Source organism: Camelus dromedarius, chromosome 25 (genome assembly GCF_036321535.1).
Source record: "Camelus dromedarius isolate mCamDro1 chromosome 25, mCamDro1.pat, whole genome shotgun sequence".
NCBI lineage: Eukaryota > Metazoa > Chordata > Mammalia > Artiodactyla > Camelidae > Camelus > Camelus dromedarius.
This window is the reverse complement of record NC_087460.1, coordinates 7501583-7526278: the sequence shown is the minus strand read 5'-3', so window position 1 is coordinate 7526278 and position 24696 is coordinate 7501583. Positions and strand designations below refer to the sequence as shown.

The window sequence follows — 24696 nt, the reverse complement described above, 5'->3', positions numbered from 1 at the left end:
TACTGTCAGCTCTCCGTATCCGCAGGGTCTACATCTAGGGTCCGGGGTTGGTTGAATCCGTGGACGCAGAACCGTGGATATGAAGGCCAGCTGTGTTTGCCATTATTGACGCACTGTCTCTCCTGGCAGCACTTTCAATCAGTTGTCCACCTGCCTTTTTTCTATCTCTTTGCCCAGCCTCTCTCTGCTGTCTGGTCCTAGATTCTCATAGACCGCATGGTTCTGCCATGGCTCAATTTTTCAGTCACATCAAATGCTCTGTTCTCTCCTTAGGTAAGTTTATGGTTTTAGCTATCATCTCTACCCTTGTCCTGCCAATGAGGTGGCTTCAAGGTGACTTCACCTGAATTGGAAAAGGGTTTCCCTTCCTGAAGATGCGTTACTGTCATTGTCCAGAAGGTTGTGGTAATAACTATTCAATCACTGTTTAATATTCTACAGTATGTCCCCTGGATTGTGTGGTATATAAACTCTACAATGATCACTGATGTCTGTGTTTTCCATTCCTCTCCTGAGTCTAAACGTCTCTATCAAAACGTTCTCCTGGATGCCTGCAGCTTGGGGTTTTATAGACACCGCAATATAAAGACCCATTGTTTAACTTATCGCCCCCTCTTGAAATGCTCCTTATGCATTTCTTTTCTTAGTAAACGAGACTCCCATTCACTGGTGTGCATAATTTAGAAACCTGGAAATCCATCCTAGACTACTTCTTTCTCTTCCTCTCGATTCACATCTGAAAGTTTATCAAGTCTTGCAGTTTCCATCATATTCCTGAAATCCAGCAATTCTTTTCAATCCGTAGGGCTGCTGTCCTGACCATCTCTTACATAGACTAAAAATAACTCCCTCACTTCTCTTCCTACTCTTTGCCTTGTCTCCCCCCCATCTGTATCCACACTGCTGCCAGAGAAATTATTTAACATGCAAATCAATTCTCACCATGAGAAAAAAATCCTTCAATGTCCACATTGTCAAGAGGCTAAAAATCTAAACTTCTTAGCATGACTTACAAAGCTCTTTATTATCCAACACCTACTTAATAGTCTTGCCTCATTTCCTGATATTCTCGCAAAGCACCCTATGCTTCAGATATATGGATCTACTTGAAAATCCCAACATGCCAAGCTCTCTCTCTAATAATTCAGTGCCTTTGCACCTGCTCGCCTCTGCTTGGAATTGCTTGTCACTTGTGTTGGCTTGACAAACTCAGACTTAAATTTCAAGACTCAGCTGTAGGGGTTATTTTCTCTTTAAATTGTTCAGGCACACTGAAGTGCTTCTGTGCTTGAGTTCCTTGGTGACATGGTGCAAACCTGCACTATCGCAACTTTAACATTTTAATGATTTGTTTTATTAATTAGAGTTTGCAAACCAGGTTGTAAGCTTCTTGAGGATCGGGACTACGATTAATCTCATTTTTGCATACCCAGCAAGCTGCAGCCATCCAGGAGAACGTTTTGATAGAGAAGTTGGGACTCAGGAGAGGAATGGAAAACACAGGGTCTGGCACTGAATATAGACACTTGAATGAAGGAGACATAAATTATTAAGTAGTAAGAACAGCATCCTGCCTTGGCTTAGATTTTCATTTAAGTACTTTTAAAGAAATTGCAAAAAAATATAATTCATTAAAGAAAATTTAAGAAAAGAAAAATAAAGTAAATCTCATATTATTTCACCATCATACTCCATTTTAGTGCATTTATTTTCAGTCTCTTCTCAAATATGTGATATATATGTATGTATATGTTTATGTCTATATATGTATATATATTTTGGATAGTTGTAATTAAATGTATAGCACTTTTCTATGTTTTTAAGCTTAACAAACTATAAACATTTTCCAACACTGTTCCATAGCCCTCCAAATGATCACTGTCTAACATTGTGTCTTATTTCCCTACTTAGGTTAATAGCCTAAAAGAGACTTCGGTTTTACCCAGTTTTCTATTATAAATAGGAACAGATCCAGGTTTTGTGGAAATTGAAATTTCTGCAATTTTGAGTAATGTTTTCAGAAAAAGCATACAAAATTATCTTACTTTCGCAAATAGGACTATGTGAACTCATTGTTAGGATTCCTCACCAGGCTTTGGAAGTAGCCTGTGAAAGTAGGGGTTCCTGAAGACTAATTTATGTTAACTTCACAGTTATCTACCTCCAATTAAAAATCATTCTGGAATAAACATTTTGAGCACGTAATTCTTTTTCTCCCTTCCATTATTTCTGAAGGACTCCAAATAACAATGACACCATTCACCTTGAAGGAGTTGGGAAAGGAAATGGTCATTTATTGAGCACCTATTATATATTGAGCAGTTTATATATATTTTATTTTATTTTATTTTATTTTATTTTATTTTATTTTTTAGTTTATATATATTTTAAAATTTAATTCCTACCACAGATGTGAAGGAGGTATTACCCTCATTTTACGAATGAGAAAACTGAAGTGCAGTGCATTTAAATATCATGCCCAAAGTGACACATTTAGTACCAGTAGGATTTGGATCCTAACCCTCTCATTCCAAAGCTCATGCCTTTCCAGCTGTGTCAAGGTGTCTCCATAGCCTCACTGGCTTCACAGTAATATTCTCCAGGCTATTGCTGAAAACCTGGTTCTCAGTTATCGGTTTTGAGGAGATCAGAACACAAAACTTGCAGTCCTGACATGGTTCAGGGAAGGGAATTTAAATCAATGGTGGCTGGACCTTCACAGGTCAATTTAGGAGAAAGTGATTTGTTTATTTCTGCCCTTCTGTCTGGTTAGACAGACATCACTTTGGTTGGATGTGCATTTCTTGGACAGAGCCCAACATCTGCAGTCTGAAGACCTGGGTTAGGTTCTGACTGCTATTCTCTACCAGAGTGGCCTTGGATAAGTCACTGCATTCCTCAGGTTCTCATTTTCCTCCTCAGTGCAATGAGAATACTAAGTAACAAAACCTGCCTTACCCCAGGGTGGTGTGAGTGTCAAACCTGATCATGTGCGCGCAAGCACTCGGTGAACTCCCGTGTCACTAGTACTATTGCATGAATAGCTCCACCTTCGCACCCATCTGCCCCCAGGTACAAGTATGTGACATCTGGGCAGAATGCACCTGATGGCTCCATTTACGGTTAACTCTTGGTGGATTGCCCTCCTGGACGGGAGCTGCCACGTGATTCCAGGGGCGTCTGGGCCGTTACTCCTGAACGCCCAGTGCAGCCAGCAGAGGCTGTGCAAAATCAGAGCCTGAGAATCTGGGGAATCCTTTCCTCCTCAGGCTGAGAACGGATCATCAAAACATGCCAAACACTCATCATTAAATGCAACTTGTAAAATCCCGAATACAGTCCTGATCGATTGTCCCTGTGCTCTGTCTTAGGTGCTGACACATTTATCTTGGAATTTCACCTGAGGTATCAGAAATCTTTAGTCCTTGTCGGACTTAATTGTGGTAGCGACAGTCTGTAGTTCTAGGAAGAGAGGAGGAAAAAAAAATCTCTTTCGTGTTGGCCTTTGAACACCCTTCACCATATCCACATTGAAAGCTGGTGTGAACAGCATTAGTTTTTATTTACTTAGAAAGAAATGCTGAAGCCAATTTCCAACACTGTGGCCTGAACTCATCCCCCCACGTCGGGATCCGCGTGGCTCCCCGAGCGTGGACTGCAGCTCCGCCGCCCCCGGCCCGCCGCGCCGCAGCGCCCCGGCCCAGATGGCGGCCGGCGTGGCCCCGGAGCCCCACCTGGCTCGGCCGGCAGCGGCCGCACAAAGAGCGGAGCAGGCGGCGGCCCGGCCGAGCCGCAGAAAGTAGTCCCGACCACGCCGGCTCCGATATTGTTCGACGTCGCTTCACGCCCTCCGCGGGGAGGGCCGAAGGGGCCGGCCGGCGAAAGAATCCCATCGGAATGCGCCGCCGGGCGGCCTTTCCCCTCCTGCCCGCCTCCGTTCGCGCCGCGGATCTCCCGGGGTCTCCAAGCCGAGGCTGGGCGCGCGGCCCCCTCTGGCTTTTAAGACTGCCCGGGAGGCGGTGCCGAGGGAGGGGGCTCCCCCGCGCGCAGGGAGACCTCGGCGGCGACCCGTGGCGGCGGCGGCGGCGGCTGTCGCCGTATCCCTGCGCCGCTGCGTGAGAGGAAGAGGCTGAATGAGGAGCTGCGCGGGGGAAACGGGGCGCCGGGGGAGGAGGCGGCGGGATGGAAGCAGACGCTGGCGTCGCGCGAGCCCCGGGCGGAGCGGCGCGGTAGAGAGGGCTGCGGCGCGCGCGGAGCCTTGACGTGCCCCTTTCTTTCTTCTGTGTCTGGAAAGCTGGGAAGCATGAGCGTGCAGACCTGCCGCTGCGGCGGCCGCCCCGGCTCCTCGCCTCCCCCTCCTCGGGCCGCCCCTCGCCGGTGAGCGACGCGAACGCGAGAAGGGAAGATGGGGGCCGTCCTGAGGAGCCTCCTGGCCTGCAGTTTCTGCGTGCTCCTGAGAGGTGGGAAGCGGGGGGACGGGAAAGTTGGTGGGTTTGCGGGGGAAGGGGGCCTTGTTCTGTGTGTGTCTGGGGGGAGGGGAGGGAAGGAGGCGAGGACGGGGAAGAGGAGCGGGGAGAGGCCTGGTCGTGGGGAAGGAGGGAGGAAGGGGCCGCGGGAAGGGGCTGCGCGCTCCGCCCGGCCACGCTGCAGCCCCCACCTCGCTTGCCCGACCTGGTCGAGGCGGATCGGAGCCTCCGCCCGCGCTGCCGGTCTGGGGGACCCCCGGAGCCCCATTCTGGCGGAGTGACTGAGGCTCTGTGAGTCTCCGCCTGGAGTCACCAGGGACGAGGGGCTTTGTATGTATTTTGGCTCTCGGAATGTTTGAGCCCAGGATGCTTCAACGTTGGGCTTCTTTCTCCCTCGAAGCCCCCACCTATTGTCTGTCCCGTGAACTTTTAGAGCCCTCTTACTATTTTTCCAGGCCTTGTTACAACTAATAATTGGCTTCCGTTGGGGATATAATGATCGTGGGTGAGAGCACAGTTGGAAAGTGACTTCGAGGTTATAGGTCGAGTGTTTAGCCTTGGGAATCGTCTGGGCTTCAGTCCATAATAAAATAGAAACGTTGCCCTTGTAACCCTTGGTATTCAGGACTTGCCCCTATTTTCGGAGCATGCAAGTGTACAGTTGGCACCAAGTAGGAAAGTCATCCTCGGCGGAGAGGAGCCTGTCCTGGGACCTCAGTATCATCTGCTGCTCTCCCCCTGGGGACTGCTTGGCGCTTAAGTAAATCATGTAGGCTATTTTAGGTAATTGGCCCCGAGAATCTCGTAAATTCGATGGTCTTTTTTTTTTTTTTAATTGGCCCGCAAAGCTGTCAGATACGCTGTGACTTATTTTGTGACAGTTCACTAAGGTTTTTGACTGGCCCGCAAGATTTCAGCAGCTCGTCTCAAACTTAGCAGTGTTGAAGTGGTGGTGAGCCTGACGCTGTGGGGCATTTACCAGCAGAGGAATTTAAGTTCCAATTTGATGCAGTGACTTGTAGCTTTGGTTTTGTTAAAATTCTCGCTTGTGTTCTTGGTCAGTTCTTTTCAGGTATGAGATCTCTTGATGCTAAGGAGATTTTTAGCTATTAATGTAACAGGCAAAACTTTTGTTAAGTGTCCGACCTTACTGAATTTGCCAGAACACGGTAGTACTAAGGCTTGTGCTATAAATGAACCGGATATGCCTTTCTGTGTGTATATATTTATTTTGGGTGGTCGTGATTGACGGCTTTTTTGGAGGAGGAATTTTTTTCTTTACTTACTCTTCAGGAATATTACGTCCGCATGTTGTATTTACTTGTAGTTAATAATTACGACTCACTGTAAGTATATTCCAAACTATTTCTATGCGTAAACTCCAGGTTAGTGCTCATTTAATTTTCTTGGCAGAGAATTTAGTACAGTGGTATATCCTTGAAGAGGTTTAGTAAGTATATGTTTTTATAGTATACTTCCTGTTGAAAGAGGATTTTACTCTAGCTGTGAGAAACAATTACATTTGATGTAGGAATATGTATATATTTTGAGACAGAAGGTTAGCAGAGTTAACGAATAGGAGAGTCAGCTGATGGGTTAAAGTCTTGGGGAAATTGAAATCCATAACCCAGGATGCTTCTGGTTGCCCAATTGTATTTCTTGGAATGAAAGGGTGTGATGTAAATGCCACATGTTTAACACCAGGTTTGAGCCTAGGGTTGGGTTTGTTCATTATTGGACTTCAGAGAAGTTGCACTTGAAGTAATATTTTGAAGTATGATATTACATAAGAAGACCTAAAAGAGTTAATAGTTTAAATTGCCTTATTTCCACTAGCAAAGTTTCCAAAGGTGAAGCTCATTTTAAATATAGCCTAGTAATGGTATAAGGTAGTTTTTGAATTTAAAGTACTTAACCGTGAGTACATACTTGAACTAAAACTGTCTTGCAGTGATAGGTTTTTGTTCATAATTCGGATATTTTTCATTCCTTGATAATAATATTCTCTGTTAAAATAGTGATACTAGTTAACCTTGGACTCCAAGGAGAAAAACGTGACTAATTTGTTGCATTAAGATCATTTTTCTTCACAGAAGAGTTGGAGCTTTAACATTAATGAGATAGGATGATGAGAGAGTTGGGAGACCTTTTGTCCTGTAGCCCTGTTAAATCAATAGCTAAAAGCCAGGGAATAACGCTGTCATCATCTGGGCTGCATCCCTATCCCTGTTGTCAGAGGACAAGGTGTAATGGAAAGATTTGACAATTTCAACACTAAATTCTTGGGTTTAAAGTCTGTGCTTTACTACTTAATAACTTTGTGATTCTGATCTAGTCAATCAGTTTCTCTGTGCCCCAGTTCCTTTACCTATAAAATGTGGGTAGCAATACCGAGCTAATTTGCAAATTTGCTGGGTATATTACATGAAGTACTGAATATAAAGTGATTTGCAAATGTTATTTTTTGTTGTAAGTTTTGATTTTGGACATATCCTCAAATGCTGGGGATTAGAGATTTAATTTGTATGAGATTCACAGATTCTTAAAGATAGAAGAGATCTTAGTCATTCTGGTCTAACCACTTCATTTGCAAGTGGTGAAACTCAGATTCAGAGATTGTAACTTGATCAGGATCCTACAGCTAACTAATGTTAGAGCAGGGATTTTATTGTTCATTCTTTCAGCAATTAAGTATGGAATACCTACTGTATATCAGGCTCTGATGGTTGAGTGGTGAGCGAAATAGACGTACATGGTGCCTGCCAATGGACCTCACAATCTAGGTTGCCATCTTTACCATTCTTAGAAAAGGTGATAGCTCTGATTTCCTAGAGGAAATTTTTTAATAAGAATATAAGTTTTAGAATACTGTTAAATGTGTGTTATCTGTAAATATGTTCCAGCTCATTTTGAGAAGGCTTTGTTTGTTTTGTAAGAAATCTTTGCTACTTAATTTTTTGGAGGAGGGTAATTTGTTTTGGTGGAGTGGTGGTAAATACTATTGGAACAATCCACTAGTGTTTCCCATCATAGATTTTTATAAAAGTGGTTCTTGGAAAATTCTTTAATATCAGGTATAATGAGGTCTTGGGGAGACAGAATGAATTTTGGCATGGGAATCAGGAGAATTTGGTTCTAAATTTGCCATTAGTGAACTGTGTGACCTTGGGTAAGTCACTTAATCTCTGTACACCTTCATTATCCTCATTAGGATAACGAGTCCTTCTTTTGGAGGTTCACATTTCATGCTAACACGTTAAGGGCTCTGAGAGGTCCTGAAGTGGAGACCAGATTTAACTTTCTTGAATTTACTATTTCCCAAACTTGACAGTGAATTCTTTCATAAATCCTTTTAACATTCTGCTGAACCTTTGTTCCAAGCAACACACTTGGAGAGAACCTAGACTAGGTAACCCTTTAACCATTAGATTGAGTCATGTGAATCGATATTTGAAGACAGTTTTATATAGTTGAATCTGGTACTTCAATCTCTGCTTACTTACTTGGCTTTAGATTTGCTTATCTGGCCAGGAAATAATTTGGTTATGAAACTTAGGGTTTCAGCTCATTGTTATCATTAAGCCTAATAGTGATTCCTCATAGTTCAGGTTTTCGGAGAATTTTTTTTCTTTAATTGGTTTCCACTTGCTGAACTGAAATACTTTTCCATATAGTTATATATCCTTTGGCTATCAGAAAGGATTGTCTTTTTTGAATATCAAAGAAGATTCTGTGAAGGGATCCATAAGTGGAAAATATTTTTATGAACTTGCAATTTGAACATATTGGAAAAACAGGTAACAGGTTGTAGTTGTGTTCAGGCCATGGTTAACTATTCTGAGAAAATTAATTTTCATCATGGAAATTTTAGTGCAAGTTTATATTCAGAGAAGATTATGAAGAGTGGCACTGTAGCAGAAAGGTATGGGCTTTGTTGATAAACCAAGTTCAAGTCTTCTACCATTTTGTGTAGCCTTGGACAAGTTACTTAGCTTTAGTTTCTTCTGTTAGATGGAGATAATTCCTTCCAAGATTTCTGTGAGAACTGAAGATATAATGTTTGCAAAGCGATAGCACAGTGCACAGTCAGGAGTAGACTTTGAATAAATGGTCACTATTGTTAAAATGACTACATTAAAAAAAAATATTAATGCTTAGGAAAGACCAGTAAAACATTTAAGTTCTGGGCACTGTTGTAGGCAGTCAGTGTTTTTAGGCCAGTGGTTTTTGAACTTTTTGACTCTTCTGCAACTGAAATAAACTCCATGAAATGCTTTTCCTTCTGATATTTTCTGTTTTGTTTTGTATAAATAAGGTGGCCACTATCTACTAAATTTATTTTGCCTTCTAAAGGATTGCAACTTGAACACTACTTTAGGTGATTATAATACATAAACTACAGAATAAATAGCTTAGTTGATTGTGATACTTAGTTATTTAAAAGTTGCCCATACTTAAGGGCAAAATAATTTTATCAAGATATTGTCTAAATGAGACATTTTACCATTGTGTTATTTGTTTATGGCAATTAAAATTATCCAGTTGATGGACTTCTTGTAGGATGGGTAAATTCTGTACTGAGTTCCTGTATTGTATGTTTGACTCTTTGTATAAGAGTCTTTTCTTCTGTAAAACGAGCCCTCTCTTGATGAACAGAACACTGTTGCATGTGAATAACTGAAATTTAATCAGATACATGAACTAGGCAACCTAAAGAAAAGGATATTTACCTTTGAGATTATTTGTTTAAAATGTGAGTCATCATCAATACAAGGAAAACAATGTTGTTTGATGTTATTAGCACATGCTTTTGTTTCTTGAGCTGTTTTTGTTATTTGTGGAAGTGTGCATCCTTACGGAATGTTTGAAAATACTAAAATGTGCCTGGGCTTGGTTTGGTGAAAATTACTGGTGCTGTAATCCTCTTAGCTTTAATGTAACTTGCTAATTTTTGTTTCTGTTGTACCTTGCTTGGAAGTACCAGGAGATTGGGGATGTGAAGTGAAACCATATTTTTAGGCCAAAAAAATTTTTTTAATTAAGTGAATTTATAAATTATTATTGACAGTAGAAAGATGAATGACCCAAAGCCAGATTGCTGGTACTCTGGACAGTAGTTTTACATACAGTGCTTTCTATATGTACCTAATTTCACCTGGACCTTATTATGGTTTTGAAAATGATACTAATCATTTTTGATAAGGGAAAAATAAATGTCATTGTAATTTTGGAGTTTGCATATAGGTGTTTTGTCATACTACTGTTAAATAAAAACCAGTCCAGATTTAGGTAAGGAGAGACCTTATTTGAAAGGATGATTGCAATAGGGAAAATGTTCTGACTGCAGGATCTGCAGGCATCTCAAAATAAAACACAGAAAGATTTCTCTCATGGAGAAGGGTAAGCAGTGCTAGCAGGAACTTTGTAGGCATGTGGGCCGTGTGAGTGTGGGTGAGCAGATTGCATTATCAGGATAGTTTAACAGGAATTTTTTATTTCCTGCGGTCAGTTGATGGCTTGGAACAAGCTGTTAAGAGAGGAAGTTCTGCATCTGCTTGCTTAAATTTAGAGGCTTATAGGAGAGAAGAGCCTAACCAAAATTTGATCAAGCCAAGTCAGAGGATAAGGAAGGGCAATTCTGAGCACTTGGTTAGTCCTGCTGTTGTTTAAAACAAATAGGGATATGTTTCAGTCAGCTCAGGCTGCTATAACAAAAATATTATGGACTGGGTGACTTATAAACAACAGAAATGTATTTCTCACAGTTCTGGAGGCTGGTAGCCCAACAGGACAGTGCCAGCAATGGTCAGATTTTGGTGAGGACCCTCTTCCAGATTGCAGACGGCTGACCTCTTTGTATCCTCACAGGGCAGAGAAGAGAGAGGAAGCAAGCTCTCTCTGGACTCTCATAAGGGTACTGATCCCATTCATGAGGACTCCACCCTTACGACCTCATCTAATCCTAATTACCTCCCAAAGGCCTGCCTCCTAGCACCATCACATGAGGGGAAGTGAAGGGTTCCAGCATATGAATTTTGGGGGACATAAATATTCAGTCCATAACAGGGTAGAATAAAGTCATTGTAAAGTCGGGCTCATTAGATTTGGCCTGATTATTTATGTGGGCATAGGCATTTTAAGTTTGCTTTGATGGAACTTTTTATAAGGGATCTTGGATTGAACTTTTAAAAGCCTCTTGAGACCAAGAAGCCAAGTCAGGTACTCACTGTTGGGTTTTACTTGCAGTACCTGTAGATTTGGGTAAATTCCTGGGGTTCCCCCAAATATCCTGTGGCTTCTGGGCCTGCCTGGAGTTGACCTTGCTTAATATAGGTCTGGGAACTCTGTAAACCAGGTACCAGTCTAGTTTTCCTAAGGAGACTGTAAGCATTGCTCCGTAAAATCAACGACAGCTCTTTAGAAGTGTCTGGTGGTAGTAGATTAAATGAGCATGATTTTCAAATATGACATAAAGCATAACCAGTCAAAGCCTTGGTTACATAATAATGTTTCCAACTAGGAGGACAGACTTTCATTGAATCTATGCAAATAACTATATTGCCATGGAAATAAGACTGCTCTTTCAATAAGAGTTTTGTCTTTGAATTATGGAAGAGTCAGGTAGGGAGAAAAAATAAATGGTTTATTTCTGTTTTCAAAAGTATGGTTTGCTTAAATTGTAAATAAATTATAGATAGCTTAAGAGAAAAGAAAAATGAATTCCTTATATACAGAAGATAGGACCTTGAAGCATCAGCAGTATTTTAAACAAAACCCATAATCATCTTTTATCAATTTATTCAGTCCTGTGTAATTAGTTCTTGTTCTGCTTGGTCTTAAGTTAGCAAGTCTCATGAATCCATCTGCTTCTCCACTAGCCTTTTGAGAATCCTGACTCGGTCCACTGATACAGTCTTAAAATTATTTAAGTGACGCCACCATAAGCTTGTGCACATGAGTGCCTGGTATAGTCTTCTTTTAACGGTCCTTTTTTTGGTTGAAGACAAGCATTTGGCCTATAGCTGATTTATAGGCATTTTCAGGGAAGCATCGGAGTAAAGCAAAAAACTATCTGTAGATGACAACTTAAAATGGTGGTGGTAACTTACTGTGGTTAATTTTAAAAGTGAAAGAGCTGATGAAAGTTTGTTATAAAAAATAATGCAGTCGATGAGAAGGTTTGGTTGTTTGATGACATGCAAACCAAGATAAAATCAGTCCAGAAAAGTTTTAGACAAAATATCTATAAGCATAATGATTAATCTTATTTTAAAAGACTAGATACTACATCGAATCTATGAGTATAAATTAATATAAACTTCTTAGGAAGGAAAACTTAAAGATATGTAATAATCCTGAGATAAAACGTGTCATCAAGTTTAGTTAGAGTATATTAAGAATATATCAAGAAGTCCTAAACATCTGTGTAATAAAATTCCATAAGTAAGTGATGTAAATCCCCAGTGGAGAGCCACTCACTGGCCTACCTAGAATATACTGTATTTAAATTAAAGAAGTCAAGTTGTGACCAAGGTACCATTTTTAAAAAGTATTAAAGAAAAAGAATCAAGATTATAATTGATGATGCTGTACTATTGTCTTACATCAGACAAAGCAGCACTGGGACTCTTGATAAATAGAAACATATTGTGGACACTGAGGCTATTGATAAATGTCTAGGAACTTCATACAGTTGTTGAAATAATCATATTAACATTTTACCCATGCAGATTTAATCTCGGGAGGGTAAGCGTCTCTTCTGATTTGACAGTGCTTCCCATGCAAATCGTAACAGTGATCAGATAAACCAGGTAGTTATTTTTAACACTTTTCTTTTTACATGGTGAAAGAATTAGTTCTTTGTGAACTTCCAGGGGCCTTTTAGGAAATTTTAAAGGCAGTTGTAGGTGCAAAAGACATCATTCAGTATTTGATTTTGAAAAAGCAGGATGTAGAAAGTTGTCAGGAGGTTTGAACATTCGATTGGGTCAATGAAAAAGAAATACCTGGCAACCTTTTTAGCTGGTGCCAAGAAAAAAATTTTTTTAAGTGAACATAGGAAAGAACATGATGATAACGTTAGCTCTTTCAAAAATGGGAAGACTCTTTAAAAAAATAGTAAGACATGATAAGATCAACACCGAACACAGAAAATTCTGAAGAGACGCTGAATTTTTGGCTTCTAGGGAGACTGATTATTCAGAAGGCAAAAAAACACCTTTTATAACTTCTTTAAGAGCAGACCAATAACCCAAGAAAATTTTATCATTTAACTAGAAAACCAAATTTTAATTTTGTACAAATATGATGTTTGATATTGAAGTGCTTTTTGACATCCTTACAAATAAACCTGTCAAATACTAGCTGGCTCTGACCATGACAAATGAAATTCTTTTTTTTCCATGAGTTTGTTATAACTTTCTCTGTCCATTCAGGTTTTGTTCTGCATCTTCCTCTTTCTCATTCTGGAACAGTTAGTCATTTTACTTTAGGATTGTTTTCTTTTTCCTTAAAAACACATTCTGCATACCTTGCATGCAAAGTTGTTCCTTTCTTTCATTATTTCTCCTAGTACAGTCTCATTTACCTACAAGATTAAAACAATTACAGTAACTACTATTTTACAGAGAGAAAACTATGAGGTAGATAATTGTGAACCGTCTGTCATACACCAACATTTTGTAGTAGACTGACAAAGCTTATGAATATACATCTCACAACTTTTTATAGCCATACACTTCCAGACAGTACAGCTTTTCAATGTGGTAAAAATGAATGTATTCATTAATTGACTCAAATATACATAGCTTCTTGGTACCATAAAAATAAGACATAAAAACCTATATAAACTTGAAATACTTACACTTCAGTGTGTTCTGTTACTTAGAAATGACCTAGATATTTAATGAATAACCATGAACTAACTTAGCATAAGTCTAAGGTTTTAAGATACTGGAAGATTTTGGAAACTATCTTCAAGTTGGCTTATTACAAGACATAATTACTTTTGAAATAAAATTTGTCAGAAAAATGATTCAACTTGTCTAAATACAAATGTAGATATAATGTTAGTTTATTCTGTCAGTAAACCTGTAAAAATTTAGGAAGTACATATTCAGGTATGTACTTGAATATACCGAAGATCTGCCTAAATGTATGTTAACTTGGATTCTTAAAACATATGGGTTAGTTTCTATTAAAAAACAAACAAACTTGTGAAAATATAAGAAGTTTAATTTCCTTAACTTCTGGAAATCTTAGGAGTACTTTTATATGAGCACTTATTTATCTTCAAGCTAATCAGAATGAAACTCCTTTAATTAAGGGATTTTATAGTCTAAAATTATACTTGGCAATACCATCTGGAGGTAGAAAAATATTTTATATACACCTATAACATACATACACATGTACATACAGAAACATATAAATAAAGAGCTTAATAGCTTCAGTCTGAGTTTCAACTCACTGCTGGTTTGTTTTTAGAAGAGCTAGCTCTGATCCTTCCTTTACCTTTAATTGTTTCTAGCAGATGGGGCACGTTGAGTTTACCTACTCAGTACGAAGGCTGAAGAGACCTTTTAAGATTTTCTTTGCCCTGATGTGTAATATTATGGAGGCTGTGGACTGAGTTTTGAGTGAGGAACTGAAGAGAGACCAAGGGCTGTCTGGGTGCCTCTAAAGCTCATTTGAGTGGATAAAAGATCCAGCCTATTTCCAGTTTGTATTTTTAACTTCAGGTCCCTGAGCCCCTAGTGAGTCTGTAGTGGGGAAAATGGAGCCTTAAATCTCCAGTAACTGCAGGGAGTTGAGAGGTTGGAGTTAGAAGGGAAAGTTGATGGGTGGGTAGAGGGGTGGAGGAGATGAGGGCATTAAAGGAGGCTAGTTGAAGGGTTCATGGACCTGAAGGGAAGACTGAGGGTGGTGAAAAGGAGGAAGGAAGAGAGAGGGTGATGGGAAAGGAGAGGTTTTAGGGAGATCCCGTTGAGATCCCGTTTTCCAAGGAAGACATTGAAGTTCTGAATTGTCTTTGGTAAAATTTTGCCATTTTTGAAGATACTGAATTGAATTAGTGCTGTACTGGTGAAGCACCGGGTCAGTGGGAGAAGAAAAGGGAGGGCGCTTAGTAGAGTGAGAATTACCTATGGAATTAGATAATTAAACCAGGCATAAGAATTGAAAGGAGCTGGGAAAGAGTATTCTCTTGTGAGGAGCCAGGAAGTTTCCTTGTGTAATCTCCACTAGAGAAGTCTGGGAAGATGGAAGAGGCCTCATGGAAGAGATGGGAATATTCCTGCTCCAAGGTGGTGTGTGATCGACTGCTTTAAGAGCCAATGAAAAAAATTCTTTGCTGTGAAATACCAGAGTAACTTCTTACCGTGTTGCAACAGGTAAGATGTTTGCAGCACTGTTTCAAAAGTTGAACTCAAGGAAAGATCCCTGAATCTGTAAGCTGGAGAGGAGTTTAAATGACTCACAAAGCATCATTATAGAGGTGGTGATGGTGCGGGTCCTTAGGTGAGGTCCAGTCCTCATCCAAGTCATGTCATCATACAAATGTCAAATAAAAATAATCCCTATTTGGCAGGGAGAGACTTTATTTGAAAAGACTTTCGCAATAGGAAGAATGCTCTGACCACAAGGTATGCAGGTATCTCAGAATCAGAAACAAAAAGGCTTTACTCATAGGTAGAAGTGAATAGTGCCAGCAGGATCTTTGTGAGAGAGTGGGACAAGTGGGTAGAGGTAGCAGATGCCATGACCAGGACAGTTTTAACAGGAGATTTGTGTGTGTGTGTATGTGTATGTGGTCAGTTCATGCTCCGAGTGAGTCCTTAATAGAGGATGTTCTGGATTGGCTTGCTTAAGCTTAGAGTTAGCCAAAGTTTAGGGGTCTTGGGGAGGAGGGAAACCTGACTAAACTTTGGTCAAGCCAAGTCAGTGGGTAAGATGGGCATTTGTGTGTGCTTGGCTAGTACTTAATGTAAAATCCTTTTGGGTTTATGACAAGTATGGGCTTTTTTTTTTTTTTTGATAAGTATGTTTTTAGATCAGGTTCTGAAAAATTTATTTTAAATACTAGTAAATATGTTTTTCATATTACGGTCATACAGTGAATTGTGCTGGGGATTGGGGATGAAATTAGTTAAAAGATATGGCTCCTGTTTCCAAGTGGTAGAGATCCTAGTGAAAGAAGGAAATATACTTTCAAAAATGCTAATATCAAATAAATGGTGAAAACTGTGAGGGTGCAAAGAAAGAAAGCTGAGGCAACTGGAAAGATTCTTGGAATAGATAAGGTTTGAATCTGGCCTTGAAGGACTTTCTTGCTGGGATAATAAGAGAGAAACATGAAGTGGGCAGGAAAGTGAATACACTGTGGTGATGGAGTATGATGTGCTCACAGCTGATGTGTAGAAAACTAATTTGTATGAGGTAGAGACTAAAAGGTAAGTGGAGTCATAAGTAGAAGTCACTCAGTAGAGGCCTGAGGTATGGAGGCTTTTTAATTTTAGACAAAGAAAATAGCTTTTTGAGTTGGACAAAGTAGAAGTATTAGAAGTAGAAAAGGGAAGGGACAGTGTTGAGATCGTTTACTATGAAGGTAGTTCAAGCATGAGGTCATGAGGGTCTAGAGTAGGATAGTGGGTGGAAAAGAAGAGGCAGATTTAAGGACATGCTAAAGAAGAATCAACAAGACAGTAATTGGGGGAAAGGGAGGCATCAAAGGTGGCTCCATAGCACACAAGTAGGATTAGGAAAATTGTGTTACCAATGACCTTGAAGGGTTTTTTGGGAGAAAGGTGATAAAATTTAATTTTATGGCTGGTAGAGATGGCCAGCAAGAAGCTGTATGTGCAGAACTGAAGTTTAGGATGGAGATGATAACTTGAATTACCTGAGTAGAGTTGCTTGTTGACCAGATGAACTTGGATAATTTTCTCTTCCACTATTATTTGGGGGAACAACAGAGAATCTTAAGGATACCTGTATTTGGGCAGTGGGAGGAAGCTTTGAAACTAAAAGGCAGATGAAGCATGACCAGAAGACTAATAGTATTGTAGAAGGAGGCCATTCTACGTAGCTGGGGGATGGTCAACGTTGAATGCTGCAGAGAGGTCAAGGATAAGGCCTGAGAAAAGGCCAGTTGGATTTGGTCATGAGGATTTGGAGAAAACAGTTTCAGTTGAGTGATGGGTGAGAAGTTAGACTAAGGGAGTTAATAGCTAATGGCTGGTGGTATGACTTGTATTCCAATATTACAAGATTTTGTGGTTAGGAGAAGTATAATTATTCCCTTGGTGGTAGCAAGGCTAGCGTTATTAAAACAAAATATTTTTGATAGCAGGGACCTGGCAGGAGCCATTTCAAATACAAGAAATAGGGAACAGTTGATATAGCAATGTTGCAGGGAGGAGGTAGGGATACTGAACCAGAAGTATTGCGTTAACCTTAGAAAGGAGGAAGGGCAACTAGTCATTTGAGACTGAGGATAAAATAAAGGAGGATCTGTGGGAGATAGAGAGATTTTTGAGAAGTTTAAATTAAGATGTTGGGGATGTTGACACTTACCTTGCTTCCTGCTTCACTGAGATTATTTAGTGAGATGATTTGGGATGAAGGATTCAAAGCTTGGAGTTTGTCTTTAGGAAAGTAGAAGAAGTTTAGAAAGGTTACTGGAGAAAGATTGGTAGAAAGTTAATAAAGGAAAATAAGGCTTTCTAAGCACCAGGGAAGGTTCACTAACCTTCAGAGATACAGTGGTTATTTGGGTTTTCTGGGTATTAGGAAGCAGGATTAGCTCTTGGGAGTGGAAGATACTGAGTGCATGGCACATGTGCTACAACTCAGGGCAAGTGTGTGTGGATCCAGTGTATTTCTTTAGTAGATTAAAACAGTATTACACCTGGCTCCGTTTCCTAGAGCGTGGGCTTAGCCTCCCCACCTCCCACATGGGAGAGGCAGTTAAGACGGGATCCTTGCCTGGATTGTCCTTGCCTCACATTTATTTGTCCACAGTAACCTGGCAGGGGAGGTGGCAGAAAGAATGGGGAAAAAAAACCAGTATTACAAATCAAATGATATCTTTCATGCATCCTGTGTAATATGTTGCTAAATAGGTATTGGTGACAACATTTTAGAAAATACTTAAGTGAAGGATGGTTGGACAGGATGAACTGTGGAATTTCCTTTTAATAGTGTGTAGGTTTATGTACAGTCCTTTAGAAATCTTCAGTTGTAATTAGTACTGCTAGCTTAAAAGAAGTTTACTTGTTCATACCCCCCTCCTTTTTTTCTTTTGTACTCATAAGGCTTTTGAGACCTTAAATGACCAGAAAGGTTCTTTGAATTTTGTAGACCACATATTCAGTAGAAATGTTAATGTTTGACTTGAAAGTCATTAAAGACATTTAGCTGCCACCGAATGCCATGTACAGATTAGGTACAGTTTTCCAGGGAAAGTGCCATAAAGAAAGGTGCCCAATAAATACCAGATTATTACCACTCTTGGATTTTAAATTTTAAATGCTCTGGGGCTATTTCTTAGCCCTATGCAACACTTAGCATTGTACCCTTAACTAGTAGAGATCATTTTTATGATTTTTATAATTGGCCCATAGTATATGAGGGACCCAGTATGAGACAGTGTGGTGAACACTGTGCAGACTGATAAATCAGTGTAATGTATGAAGGCTTGAAATGAGTTAAAGTGAATCTGAGGGAAATTTACTAATTTGCTAACAGTTGCAGTAGGTACGCAGAACAAGCAGAAAGGATTCTTGGTCACTTTTTTAAAAAGCTATCTGTCCATTTGTTTTTGATGAGGAAAGTTAGATTTAAGCTTAGTTGGAAGGAAAGTTCATCTTGTACTTACAGATGAAAATGGTGGACTACATAACTCGATTTGTCAGACATAATCCATAAACTGTCTTGAACCTCATTTTTTTCTTTACACGTTTTTGAGCACCTTAATCTTTTGAAATTTAATTAATTTCTTAAGGAGGGAGTGGTTACTTTTCAGTGGTACTTGGTCTGGGCTTTGGATGACACAGTTTTAGACCGTTAGTAAGTAGTCGTGAGAGAAGATCATAGATCATTGCATTGTATCTGTGGTCTTATTTTTGCTGCCTCATTTGTGTTTTTCATCTCAAACTTTAGATCTGTCCTATCCATACAACCACTTGTCTACTTTAAATGAATTAAGGTTAAATAAAATTAAAAATTTAATTTCTTAGTCATACTAGCCGTGTTTGAAGTGCTCTATAGCCACATGTGACCACTGGCTATTTGTATTCATGGTGAAGAGAACATTTCTATCATCACAGAAAGTTCTTTTGGATAGTGGTACTCTTAGATTTTTAATTACTGTTGGTATCAGGAAAGTAAATGTCAGAAGCTTGAAATAAATACTTAAAAAACTCAATACATGGGATTTATACTGCTTCAGTCCTAACAGCTTCAGCTTTCTCATAGTTAAATATCATTCCTTTAGGATAGGCTTTATATTTACTTTTGGTATTAGCTCTTATTCAAAATTCATTCTAATCATATAAAACAGAATAAAAATGGTTGTATTAAGAACTATCTCTTCCAGACTGTTTATTCAGCAATTTTATGAAGGTATAATTGATGGTACAATAAAGCAATAATTGATGATACAATAATGTGTATGTATGTAAAGTTTAAAATTTAATAAGTTTTGACATATACACTTCTGGAGCCATCACCACAGTCAGTATAGTATAATACAGAAGTTTCCTGATGCCTTGTTATGATCACTCCCTCCTTTTCTTTTCCACCCTCTCTCGCCACCTCCAGACAACAGCTGATCTACTTTTTGTCACAGTAGATTACCTAAATTTTCTAAAGTTTTAAATAAATGGAGTCATGTAATATATACTCTTCATTTCTGTCTGACTTCTTTCACTCTGCATAACTATTTTGAGATTCACCTGAGTTACATGTACAAATAGTTCATTACTATTTATTGTATTGCTTTATCACAGTTTGTTTATCAGTTAGTCTGTTGATGACATTTGGGTTGGTTCCAGTTTGGATTATTACAGATAAGCTGCTATGTACATTTATGCACAGGTCTTTGTATTGACATATACTTTAATTTCTCTTGAGTACTTATCTAGGCATGGGATGGCTGGATCATATAGTAGGCTGTATTTTTAACCTTTTAAAAAACTGCCAAACTGCTTTCCAAAGTGGCTGCACCATTTTACATTCCCCCCAGTGGAGTATGAGTGGTCCAGCAGCTCCATATACTTGCCAGTTCTTGAATGGCGAACCTTTTAAATTTTATCTGACAGACTATTTTAACAAGTAAAGACTGTCCTGGTAGAATTAATTCCCCATCTTGCAACTCTTTTGTATTTAAAATGCTGCAAGAACAGTATTTTGTGTTTTGCAATTTTCTGTACATTTACTTACTCTTTATTTTTGATGGTATTTACTCCCTAATGCTGATTTGAAACTCAGTTTGTAGGAACCAATACATTTTCTTCTTTTTGACTTACATATTTTTCTTTTTTTTGATCTAGCGGCCCCTTTGTTGCTTTATGCAAACAGAAGGGATTTACGATTGGTTGATGCTTCAAATGGCAAAGAGAATGCTACGATTGTAGTTGGAGGCTTGGAGGATGCAGCTGCGGTGGACTTTGTGTTTAGTCATGGCTTGATATACTGGAGTGATGTCAGCGAAGAAGCCATTAAACGAACAGAGTTCAACAAAACTGAGAGTGTACAGAATGTTGTTGTTTCTGGATTACTGTCCCCTGATGGGCTGGCATGTGATTGGCTTGGAGAAAAATTATACTGGACAGATTCTGAAACTAACCGTATTGAAGTCTCTAATTTAGATGGATCTTTACGAAAAGTTTTATTTTGGCAAGAATTGGATCAACCCAGAGCTATTGCCTTAGATCCTTCAAGTGGGTAAGTTTTGTGTAATGTACAAAGCTTATTGTATCTCCTTTTCCTGGCTGGTTTCTCTCCATTAGCATAGATACCCCTTACCTCTAAGAGAAAAGAAACATCAGATGCCAGTTTTATATTCTTTGGGTTTCTTTGTCAAGTGTAACTGAATATGGGAAGTTATGTTGTGTTCTTAAAGTAAAGTGTTTCTGTAAATAGTTTTGTGTTTCTCATAGCAGTTATGGGATAGCCATACTTATGGTTCTTGGTTTTTCTCTGCATTTATTTTTCATAATTATGAGAGGATAATTAGAAGGCAGAGAAGAAGGAATGATAATAAGAGTAGTATTTGATAGCTCAGGATGATATAAAAAATGTCTGAATCTTACAACTTTTATTATAATCAGGATTATTTTATATTACTACTATCTTTTATGTTAAGTTCTGAGGTATTATTTAGTATATAAATGTTGAGTGAAAAATAAAGTTAATAAATGACTTATTTCTCGTTAGCTAAACATGTATTTGCTGTAAAATTTTATTTTCTAATGAGAAGAGAAACTTTAAACTATGGGCAAGCCTTATTATAAAATGTGAACTCTGTCCCCACATGCTTCTCTGTTACTGTCTTTCAGTCCTGCCATATACCATTCCTTGATATTTCTCTGCTGAGTATGTTGTCATGCCAAAGTTTGTCATGACTAGCTATAAATAATGAAACATGAACCTGAAGTGAGTTACTAATAATTGGTTAAACATCTAAAGGTAAATAATCTGTGAATAACTGTTTTAATACTTCGTTTTCTTTGACTTACAAGTATATTGGAATCTGCTTTAAAATTCATTTATAGAAGGGAGTAGATTAATACTATGTAATAAATTAAAATTGTGGAAAATGAAACAAAAGTTTATATGTGCTCCTTTGTCTTGATATCAGTCCTTATTTGGTGACAAAGATTAAAGAAGATGTAGGAAAATGAAAACATTTGTCTAATTGCAAAAAGTAATATGGAGAATGGTATAGCAAAATTTTAGGGTGGGACATTCTGGAAAACACATATATATACACTATATATAATATATACAAAATGTGTTTTTAGAGGGGCATTAAGAGGTATCTGCTGTAGTCAGAAGGTCTCTTAATAAAGCATCAGAAAATATACTGGCTCTGGCGGTAGGAAAAAGGATTGAATGTCCCAAGGAGGCAGTCACAGATGTTGGATGTATGGTAAACTGCTGATTGAAGAATTTGGTTGTTGAAAACTTAAAAGATATTTTTGAGAAATGGAATCTGTTTTGCCAACAAAGTTCGTTCAGTCTCAGTGTTGCAATGCTTCTGAGGTTACTGCTTTGTAGAACACACAGGATTTTGGTACTTTCAGTAGTTATTAGGGAGTAATACTTTGGTGAAAAGATAAATAGTTCTTTTTTTCTTTTTTTCCTTTTGACAAATTCAGTCTTAACTCTTAAGGGTGATGATGGGAATTTACCCAAATATCTATTAAATTGTTAATATGTTCAGAGCTTTGCTTTTTGTATTCTTGGGGAGGGAAGGGAATATCTTTAAGGATATAGTATCTATTTAAGGACAGAAGACATGGGAGAGAGAACCTTTCCTTCAAAGCATGTTTATTTGCATTATGTTGTATGTGTGTGGAGAGGGGATGCGTGTTAAAGGAATTAGAAAGGCTACGAGAGCTCTTAAGGAAGCTCGGTGGATAAAACAGCTTGATTACCACAATCTGGAGCAGCATCTTGATTATATCCATAAGGGATAGTGACTATGTGATAGTACAGAGTCAGGGGAGCTGAATTTATAGACAAGTCTTGACCATTCAGAATCTCATAATTTAATGAGTGAATGAATCATTCTCATTTTGCCCCCTAAAACTGTGAGCTTTACTTTTGGGTGGCAGGTCCGATAAGCATCTTAGGAAATAAGTTTGCCATGTGATTAAAAAATACATTATGGTTTCCGTGGCTTCAATTTACCTATGACATTTACCAGTATTTAAGGTGAGAATTTGCCAGACTCAGCTGATAAAGGATATTACTGGAAGAATCAATTAATGTGCTTTGAAGGTAGAAAGTTGTGTTACTTAAGCTTCTAAGGGATGTTCAGTGAAGAATAAGTATGTTTTTCCTGAGGCCTAATAGGGGTTTGGTCAAACACTTAATGAAATACCTTTCATTATTTTGATATCTGTGGCTAGTGTTGAGTGTGTGTGTGTGTGTGTGTGTGTATGCGCGCGCACGTTGTGTGTGTAAATCACTTTTTTCCTCCTTTAACAATTGTAAAATTTATTTTAATTTTTGGAAGGTTATTTTGTATCATGTCTATTTTTAAAAATTATGCAACTGGAAGTAAATAGAATGCAGCCAAATGGTATGCATTTGGTAATTAGCATGATGAAGTATATTTAAAATTTTATTTTAAAGTCATGCATTAAAATATATGTTTTATCAAACAGTTTTTCGGTTTTGATCTTAGATTTGTGTTTAATGGAAAAGTAATTTTGGATTGAGTGTATCACTTATCAAACAGAAGAGATGATTTCCAGATTTATTTTTTGGGGGAAAAACGAAGTTTGCGTTCCAGAGAAAGTACATGAAAACAGTGCTGAGGAAAAAGGTGGCTTTATCAGAGTTCCAGGATATCCTGGGTTATGAGGTTCAGAAGAGCTGACGGAGCTCTCTCCCTTCAGCTTAAGTGAAAGGAAAGCTACTGAATGAGTGGTATTGTTTGAGCCCTGGGAACTAGCGCAGACATCTGTGCTTTCGGATGTATGGGGTTCTTTGTGCAATCAGTGCATTTAGCCTAGGCTGAGGGAAGATTTTTATTTCCCTCCCTAAATTTGGCCTCTATTAGTCTGAGATTTTTTTTCTCTCTTTTGAGTGACTGGCAGTGTAGAATTCAGAATGAGTAACAGGGAAATGTGTATATGGAAATTGTTCCAGAAATGAACAACCACAAAACAAAAGGCAGTGTCCTTACTTTGTAGTGAGAGGTGATTCCTCTGTGGCCGCTCATAGTGGTGTTCCTTAATCTGTTATTCAGTGGCTGACTGTACTGACTTTAGTGATGGCGAGGCCTGCTGTTTGAGGTGCAGATAAAGCAGTTCTAAAGGTTGTTTGTTAAGGATCTGTTTGTATTCCAGATCATTTTGAATATTTTTTAAAAAGTTAAACTTTAGTGAATTCAGACTGAACTGAATTCATACTGAACAGCTTTGAAAGATACATATTTTAAAAATACATTTTTATCATTGTTAAGAATAATACTAACAACACTGAAAGTTCTGCTTTAAAAATGCTTGCAGACCTAGTTTAGAAAAAAAAGAATGATTTATAATTTCCTATCAATTATATACACACAATTCTCATATCTTGAGTATGTTTAAAAGTATTTTCTACACTGGTATATCCCAAATGACTAAAATAGTTCCTGCCACATAGTAGGTGTGCAGTAAATATTTTCTGAATGACAGGGCTTTCTATTTTCTTTTATAATCCTATAAATTGTCCTTGATAGAAACATTGGCCTTCTGAGCAGATGTAAATTTTAGCATGGTCTTGTGCATTCTAAATCAATATGGTTTTGATTGCAATTGGTTTATTTAAAACATAATTACTATTTTTAGTCTCTTCATTAGAAGTTATCAAGATCATATTTTATAAAAATATACTCAGTAGAGTTTGTTTTATGTCACATCTACCTCTATTATTTACCAAGCAGGTTACTTTATTTTCTTTGGACCTCAGTTTCCTCATTTCTATAATGAGTTCCTTTCAGTTTTGACATTAAGTTTTAAAAGTGAGACATTTAAAGAAAGTACTCTACATACCTACATTAAAAATTTTAAATTACACATTCAGGTCTAGTTTAGGTACGCTACGGTTAGAACTGTGTTTCTGCACAACAGACGCTTAAAATTTTGCTTCTGCTGCCCTTGTATATGTCATCACACTTGACCTCCTTTTTTAGGGCTATTTCACCCCTAAAACCAGTGTAAACCTTTTTTCTAGTTCTCCTTGATGTGAACTGAGAAATACTTAAAAATGTCAAAGGATTCTTTTTACATGAAGAATGAATAATGTAGCCTATTACTTTTAGGCAGATTATATAGATAGATTCAGATATGTTTGGGGGTAGATTTTTTTTTTTGAGATTATCTAAAAATTAAGAGTGTGTTGGAAAAGCCACTAATCCAGGAAATCTGGATTAAAGTTTTACCTTTACTAGCCTCTGGGATAGGAATGAAGGCCCTTGGAAGAGAAAACTTTTTTTAAAGAATAAATACCTGTG

At 38.4% G+C, this 24696-nt stretch overlaps 1 protein-coding gene across 3 annotated transcripts in view; it reads left to right on the top strand.

Moving 5' to 3' along the window:
* The first annotated feature begins 4104 nt into the window (after positions 1-4104).
* The window catches only part of LRP6 (LDL receptor related protein 6), a 126188-nt gene continuing 105596 nt past the window's right edge, over positions 4105-24696 (top strand). Inside the window, exons 1-2 of one of the 3 annotated variants that reach the window (XM_031444081.2) lie at positions 4105-4460; positions 20018-20411. In XM_031444081.2, coding sequence (XP_031299941.1) covers positions 4406-4460; positions 20018-20411 — 449 coding nt within the window. In that variant the 5' untranslated portion in view covers positions 4105-4405. The remainder of the gene's footprint in view (positions 4461-20017; positions 20412-24696) is intronic. The other 2 variants (XM_010986227.3, XM_031444080.2) reach the window with 2 other exon arrangements.